Below are 8358 nucleotides of genomic sequence, written 5' to 3' on the forward strand. Positions count from 1 at the left end.
TTCACTCCAGAAGGACAGAAACTATTGGGAATGAAGCAAGTGCAGACTCTTAAGGCAAGAGATGGTGTGGAAGAAACGTCTGCCTGAGCGCAGAGTACCCACAGACATGACCCATCACCTCTCATGCAACAACATTGGTCTAAGAGTGGAGAAAAGGCTTTGGTTCATGCCTGAGCACTGTCCTTACTGGAGCTCTTGAACATCCAAGCCATCCCATGGGGCTTTCAATCAGGCTGGCCAGCAGAACAGTGTAGACACTTTCTGTTCAGGCTCAGATTTCAGTTCCTCCTGAGAGACTTGTATTAATGAACTTGAGTGCTTGTGGGTCACCACAGCTTTGCTCTTCCCCAGCATCTGCTTCTGCCTGTTGTCATCTGCTTATTTATACCAGTTTAGGGTCTAAAGCCAAAGAAAATGGGAAGAGTCCTCCTGTCTTGCTGCAGCCAGGGTTATGAAATCTCATGATGTGACTTTCTGCCATCACGCTGACCCTTTGGCTGCCTTGTGCTAATCTTCACCCTAATCCAGTTGCCCCAGGTCTGGGAAATGTCCTTCACTGTAACACAGAAGAATCATTCACCTTGCTGGGGATTTTTTACATCTTCTGTTACAGTAAAGTGGTGAACTATTAATACCATTAATAACAATGAAGATACTGTGTTTGAAAGATGCTTTTTTTCTGTATAGCTTGTATGGCTCACAAGACATCTTTTTACAAGCCCTTTTTCCTCTTGCTGCTGCTACTTTAATCTCACTACTAAAACATCCCACGAGCATGTAGGCTATACAATAATTAGGGTGCACTACTGAAAAAGCACCCTGGATAAACCCACCAACTGAACAAACCCCACAACTAATGAAGATAAGGCTCCCTCATCCATCTCAATTTTTAAACTGTGTTCATACCTTGCAGAATCTTGTCCAAGGGATAAGACCATCATGAGATCCTCCACTTGTTGGCCCTGAACAGAATAAATTGAACAGTCATACCTAGTTACCTAGTAGGGCTGATGTTTTCAGACACTTTCTACTCCTAGTGCTTGCCAGTTTCTAAATCCTTCCAGGAAGGAGATTAGAATCTTGCACATCTCCAGCAAAATAAGAAATCTGCACCCCATCTTTCTGAGATGAAGTGCTTTCCTAGTGACTTGTAGGTTTTTAACCCAGAAGCTCTTGACTCCTAGTGCTGCTTCAAGGACAGACTTGTCTCATTCCTGTTGCAATCACTTCCCCCCACCTTGTTTTCATGTCAACGGTATTTCGTAACCATATCCAAACCACAAAGACAATCCTACCCTGTGATTACAGCAGCTGGAGCTTTGCAGACCATGACTGTCTTCAGAGCCAAATTCTTTCCATTATGGATTGTGCTATGGATTTCAATAGTCAGAAATAAGCTTTACCCTCGCATCTCTCAAAATAAATTGGGTAGGGGTTTTTCTAGTAGTGAAATACTTTGATCTGTGGACTTTAGGTTTAAATAGCATCCCTATGATGCCTGTCCCAGAGCCTGACAAAATCTCTGAAGTTCTGAAATGCAAGTTGATCATAGAAATGCCACCTTGTCTTCATGATGGTTAATTAAAACTAAAAAAATTACTCTCCTTGTTGAGTTCTGAAAAGTAATCTATCAGATCAGAAAGCTTTTTGACAGATAGTACATCTTGGAAATCAGAGGAAGGGCACTGGACACTGGAACACTGTACTCGCCACCTAGACCCACTAATGTCATATCCCTTCACATATAAATGCTTCCTGAAGCTTAAGGTTAGTGGAATATACTGAATCAGCAGTATTTTTATCTAGAGCCTGCTATGCAAACACAGTAGCCCTGCCTATCAGGCAAACTGACAAGGAGTCTGGAAACAAAACTGATGGCTGATTGTGCTTTTACTAGGAGCTCTTGCCTGGGAGATAATTGGTTTGATATCCATTATCAGTTTCATAGTGTTTGCACTTCGATATTGCAACTGTGGTGCTGCAGACAGAGTAAACCCCACTGCAGCTGGGGGCATGCATGAAGTCAAAATTAATGGAGATGGATTCAAAACAAAAGATGCCAAGAAACAGCCACCTTGAAGATTGACTAGATGTGTACATGACTTCAGTAGCTCTTCCAAAGGCAGCAGTAGCCCTGATCTGCACTGTCCTAGAACTCCCAAGTTAGAACTGCAGATTTTTTTCATGACCTGGCCTTCATTTACAAAATCCACCATACTGAAAACTGGAAAACACTTCATTGCTCTAAAGTGATATGTACGAGGGGAAAAGGTGAGAGAGGGAATGCAAACTTAAAATAGATTGCAGAAAAGATGTAGAATTAGTTTCAATTCAAACAGGCCATCAGTGATGGAAGCAGATCATACCCAGTAGCTTCTCTCCCAGCATGCTCAGCTGATCTGCATTAAGTCCTCTCTTTGTTACAGATGAAAACTGCCAACTCAGAACTTCCGAAAGTTTTGACCACTTTGCACAAGGTGGATTCAGGAAGAAGGACAAGTTCTGGAATGGAAGGGAAAGACATGATCTATAGGCAATAAATGTTAACTTTCCAGTGCCACTTGAATTTACAGAAGCATATCACCAAAACAAAATGCAGATTTAAGAATGGATGTCAGCTAGACACAGCTCTGCCACAGCAGGCTGCTGTTCTGACAGGTGCTCTCTAACAGGAACTGCAACACATAGTACTTCTGATTTTTTTTTTACCTTGGGATCAGTAGACAGCATGTTGAACCACAGGATAGAAGCCCATCCGCTTGGGAGCTGGCTCACATTGGAGATCACAACAATGGGAAGGGATGTGGTCTGAAACAGACACAAACAGGAACATGTCAGGCTATCCCATACCACTGCTGCAGTTGTTCTTCAGATTACCCACACACCCACCTCCACTGGAATTCCCTCCTTGCATGGTCTTAACTCTACCACTTGAAGTTTGTACGTAGGGGACAAAATGTCAGTACGATGAAGTACTAGAGAGCCTTCTGTCTGATAACTCACACTAAATTAAAGTTTTTATGGTAGCACTGGTAGAGTTCATAGCACATTGCTTCTGAGATAGATGGAAACTGATAGCTACAGAGCTCAAAACACAGGGATCAGACACTTTGCAAAGCACATCTACTCTCCCCTCCAGAGATTTGACAGCATTCTCACTCATCTCAGAGATGTTGTGAAGTGTCATTCATGTACCTTGAAATAATGAAAAGTGCTTGATATCCCAGTACTCTGTTTATATTTTTTTTTAAGTGTGGATTATCAGCATGAGTAATATACGAGAATTTAAGTCCATCTCTTTCATCTAAGACATACCTCTAGGTCTATAACCAAGCCAGGCTGGCAGAGCTGTGTCTCAAAACTCAGGGAGTGAAGTTCTTCTGTTACAATGAGAGGACCCTTTAAAAAAAAAAAAAACCAAAAGAACAAAGCTTTCAGGGAATAAAAATTGCCTGGGGGAAGGGAAGGGGATCTGTTGAGGGGGGAAACCTTTCCTGCCCAAGGTTCCTTGCTCTAGCCCTCAGTTTACAGGTCAAAGGGACACTGCTAACTTCCTACAACTGCCCATTAGAATGGGTACTCTACAGGCGTCCTTTTGGGAGGACTCCTTCCTAGAAGCCAGAGAAAAATCTGGCCTTGCCAGGAAGTCTTGTTCAAGCTAGAGGCCACTGAGGGAGAGTCCAAAGGGACACCATCTTGGCAGCAGCTCTCACCTGTAGACACCTCCCACATGGATCATCTCCTAGAAACACAGAAATCCTTTCCTACTGATCTGTCCTCCTCATGGAGCCGAGTGGAGCGTTGTCTTAAATGCCAGAGTACCTTTTTAGTATTATGCCAAAGCTTTACAAACAAGGTTAGTGTTGCTTACCTCATTTGTTCTGTTTCCTGCATTTTTCTGTTCTTTCAGTTGCTGCAAATGAACAAAAAACCCACTGTTACTCGTTTACCTCAGCCACAAATGGAAGTGGTAAAGGATGGAACTGTTTGCATGCTCTAGTTGCTCAACTGTACGCAAATCTGCTGCACTAGTGTTTATTTGGTTCTAAGCTGTGGAAGCCAAAGGATTAAACTGTAGGTAATTACTACTCTTTTATAAACTATTCATCTGTGAAAACAGATATTTCACCCTTACGATGCCTTATGCAGAGGCCTTCTAAGAACAGAAGCAGTGTGGAATCAGGAGGGATCGGATGAAATTCTGGTTTATCTAAGGACCCCTTTGAACTGGACAATGAACTCACAGTGTCTGTTCTGGACAATGAAGGGAGGAAGGTGGAATTCTACTTCTCTGGTTTGGGACTTGCACTTTTCCTTTCCTGTTGTAAAGACGGAACCAGTCTGATTTATCTCAATCTGCACATCAGAAGTGTTGTACAGTCTGCTGAAGGCACTGCATTTCTTGTAGCTGTCCACTCCTAGACAACTTTCATCTTCCAGACTCAAAGCTCTTTACTACCCCAAGCTTTCCTACCTACGGGCCTTGTTCTGAAAGGTCCAAAACAGCATTCCTAGGCTGCTTTTTATTCCTCTTCCAAAGAACTCATTGCAACAAAAGCTGTAGGGCAGCAGATAGTCTTGACTGCATTTCTGGCCCTAATTCAGCGACAAAAGCAATAGCATTTCAATCGAAACGGGACAAAGATTTCAAAAAGGGAAGAACGGGGAGAAGAGGAAAGGTGATCACAGTTCCTTTTGTATAAAAGTAAACAATAACTTCAAGAGCGATTTGACTCCTTCTCTACCCACACAATTAAATGGATGTGTGAATAAAAGAAAAAAATCCCCTACCAAGTGCCTGAATTCTGCTGCTAGACTTCCATTAGTAGATTCTTCCATGTTCATTACTTTTGTGTTTGTTCCCAAAATATTAAACTTCCTGAACCTTCACAAAGAGAGAGAAGAACTGAGTCTCTAATGCACTGAAGGAACACAACATTAATATACCAAACTGCGATGCCACCTACCCTTTGACTGAGTTCTTCTCAGTTACATCTCTGTCAAAACAAAACAAAAAACAAATAAAAATCTTATAAAGATTCTGCCACAGACAGATAATGTGTGGGGTTTTTTAATAGCTGACAGAGCTGAGAACTGGGAAAATGCCTTCTCTCTTGCACAAAAGATTTCACAGAAGCAATTAGTTTGAGCCATCAAATATTGTGCTACATAGGCTGTCTCTGAGGCTTAGATTTTGCTATGGGGGCTTTAATAATCAAAAAGTCTTTTCTTTGACTACACAGGTTTTAATTTTTGCTCTGAGAAAAGGATTATATAGTACTGTCACTCTAAATCTCCTTTTGCTGTAAGTTTTTCACTAATTGAGAACATGTCATGTGTTAAAGGTAGACTGTTTATACCCCTAATTCAAAGACAAGCTTTAGGATAGCTTGATTACTCACTAGACGATACCCAAACCAGAAGATATTTTAAAGACATGACTGAATTATGGGACTGGAAAAGTGGAGTTCAATTTTACGCTTGCATCTAGTGCTAGCCCAAGTAGAACACCCACAACAGAGAAGTGGATTTGCAGCACACAGGCTGCCCAAGTGCTGCTCTGTCTCTAGACTGGTAATTTTTTTTTCTCTCCTCCTCAGCACACTGAAGTGGAGCTGGTGGCAAGCAGCTGAGGCTGTCTGTACTTTGTGATGTGTCTCTAATGGCAGACAGAAACTTAGGGGAAGAAAAAGGGCAGATGTACCTGCTGCCACGGAGAACCAGCCTGCTCCTGGCCAGCTCCACAATTAAAATACAACTGCCTTTTGGAGTTCTGAACACAGGGACTGGTTACCATTAACATACCCAGGGATGAGAAAAATGCAACGTACTTATCAAAAAACACTTTCACTTTCAAGTTGTAGTTCAATTCCTGCAATTTCACCAGCAATCTGGAAAGAGAAAAATATATTTAAATGACTGCAGCTGCAAAAGACACATTCTCTTCTGTCACACTTGCTTATCAGATACATTCAAGCTGCACAGCTCAGGGCCGTGCACAGGCTCCAAGCTTGCTCTGTACAAGACAGTGTTTACACGGGAAACTAGATGGGCAAATGAGTTACTGTTTTGTATGACAAAGTAGTCTGCGTGTGTTTTCTGCTGTCTGGTTGTTTTTCATACACTCAATACCTCCCACTTCTGGTGAAGGGTAAAAGCTGAACACAAGTTAAATTCTGCTAGAAGATATCCCCCCGCCATACAGCACTTTCCTCCTCCTGACCACAGCACTTGGGCTGCAGAGTAAGATGTACAACCCTCTCAGCTGTAGGAAGCCAATGACATGAAAGCCTCACCCCAAAACAAGAAGAGGGAAGGGGAAAACCTACCTCAGTTTTACAGTAAACTGCACTCCTGTCTTCAGGACTAATGGCCTTTGAGGATGTGTTGGCATGCAAGGCTGCCTCTCCACCACAAAGGAGCTACGGAAGGAAGAGATTAAAGGCACTTTGATAAATCAATGTTGTCTTTAAAGAATAAGAAATTACATTAAAAAGTGAACTTTAGAAGAACGGAGGTTTACCAGTAGCACTATACACTTTATTCATTGTTTCAATCTACACAGAGGTCTTGTGTGTCAGTTGCTTCCATCTGCATCAACAGGGCTAGAAATATTGCAAATATAAAGTGATTTCGTAAGGGTTGGCTTTTCCTAAACACATTGATGGCTTGAGGAAGGAGAGTGCTACCTCGAACTTCCCGAAACCAAACAGCATGAGTTTGATTCTGTAATCCATGCATAATGTAGTGTAGCTCCTCCTAACTTAACTGTGAGTTATCGCAAACCCTTCCCATGGGCCTAAACCTGTGGAAACTCTAGACAGGGTAAATCTCAGAAATGGTCATTTAGCTTAGTGTTCGTGAGCAGCTTAGGAAAACCTCAGAAAATGCAAAGTCAACGTGAGGAAGATAGTTAGGGAGCAGAAGGAAGGTGCTCTCCATCTATTTATTCATGCAGACACAAAAAGAAAGACTCTTCCCGTCTGTTACCTCTGGATGAGTTGTTTGAAAAGATTGTATGTTCGGTCCTGCAGAACTTGTTTATTTTTTGTGATGGGATCAGGGTCATAGGTAAACTTCTGTTCCAGTTCCTCAAGCTTTTTGAGTTGTTGACGAACTTGCTGTAGACTTTCAGCAACTATGGTGAACCTACAATTACACAATCTTATTACTTTTAGCGTGGTTTTGTATTGTAGTAATGCTGGGACACCAGCTAGGTGACTGTCCCTGAGGGCCAGGCCATGCGCAGAGAACGCTTCTTCCCCACTGGCAATGTGGAGAGATGATAAAATTGATGAAAAGCGGTTATGCTGTGACAGAATGAAAATGTGTAACGTAAATAATCGGTGTATTTCACAGATCTGTGTTCTAAGTTCCTGTCCAATGCAGTCCTTGACTAGAGCCTTACCAGTTCTGTAGCTGGTCAAGACAGGCGTTGGGTGGGCCACCAATGCACGCAGTCTGTTGCCTGTATTTCCACTCCACCAGCTCCTCATTAATGAGAGCACTCTGTGTGTGCTCTGTGGTGTTCAGCAGCTGCACTATCTTGTTCACCACCTCCTGCCGAGAACATTAAATTATCCTGTTTTTTAAAAATACTGGATACAAGAAAACTAAGTCCTGTTTTAGCTAATGCTATCTGTCTGGTAAAACTCTGCAAGGACCTCAAATAATAATTTCTATCAACAGGAGATGTTTTCTAACACACCTGCTTCTTTTTAGTTGGAGTTATCTGCTGGATTAAGTGGAGAAACAATGCAGAAATAAGGCACAGGCAGTATTGTTATATTCTGAAGACACAGGGCCTTACATCCATGTATGTCCCAAGTGTGTATCTGGGATCACCCAGTGCTTGCTGTACACTTAAGCACTGCAGTGAGAGTGAGCACATTTAACTCGCATACAGCTGCGAATTTTTACATCAGTTTTTCCTCAAGAACATGAGTATTGATACAGCACTTCTCCCTCTCTCTGTCTTCTACCTAATCTGATAGAGCTTGATAAAGTTTGCTACAAGAGAAATACAATTGCTTACAGTTTCCAGATTTTTCAGTCAGAACGGAAAGAATGAAATCTTACTTCAGCTGATAGTTAAAATGTTCTCTCTGTCACTGGGTTGACATACATTATATAAACGAACATATGTTCAAAATGAAGTGCTGTTGCCTTCAGAAAGAAAACTAGAGCGCTACCTTTCTCTTGAGGTCAAGAGACAAGAACATCTTCTTGAGATTCATCTGTTCTTTCTTATATTCCTCCTGTGATGCACCACTGGGCTCATGCTCTGTAAAATAAGTCCAACTTGTGAAGGTGAGGCTGAAAGAGTGCAACATGTCATGCCCTCGTGAGAACAGGGAA

The 8358-nt window shown here is 42.1% G+C and overlaps 1 protein-coding gene across 1 annotated transcript in view; it reads right to left on the minus strand.

Annotated features, from left to right (window-relative positions):
- STAT1 (signal transducer and activator of transcription 1, 91kDa) overlaps positions 1-8358 on the minus strand; it is a 17710-nt gene that overhangs the window by 4006 nt on the left and 5346 nt on the right. Inside the window, exons 6-17 of the mRNA XM_010133991.1 lie at positions 8193-8284; positions 7409-7560; positions 6991-7149; positions 6330-6422; positions 5832-5891; positions 4968-4997; positions 4792-4885; positions 3872-3913; positions 3316-3399; positions 2710-2808; positions 2367-2502; positions 907-962 (exon numbers count right to left, since the gene is read on the minus strand). Of these exons, the coding sequence (XP_010132293.1) occupies positions 907-962; positions 2367-2502; positions 2710-2808; positions 3316-3399; positions 3872-3913; positions 4792-4885; positions 4968-4997; positions 5832-5891; positions 6330-6422; positions 6991-7149; positions 7409-7560; positions 8193-8284 (1097 nt within the window). The remainder of the gene's footprint in view (positions 1-906; positions 963-2366; positions 2503-2709; positions 2809-3315; positions 3400-3871; positions 3914-4791; positions 4886-4967; positions 4998-5831; positions 5892-6329; positions 6423-6990; positions 7150-7408; positions 7561-8192; positions 8285-8358) is intronic.

This window comes from Buceros rhinoceros, unplaced genomic scaffold (assembly GCF_000710305.1).
Source record: "Buceros rhinoceros silvestris isolate BGI_N320 unplaced genomic scaffold, ASM71030v1 scaffold22560, whole genome shotgun sequence".
In the NCBI taxonomy this organism is placed as follows: Eukaryota; Metazoa; Chordata; class Aves; order Bucerotiformes; family Bucerotidae; genus Buceros; species Buceros rhinoceros.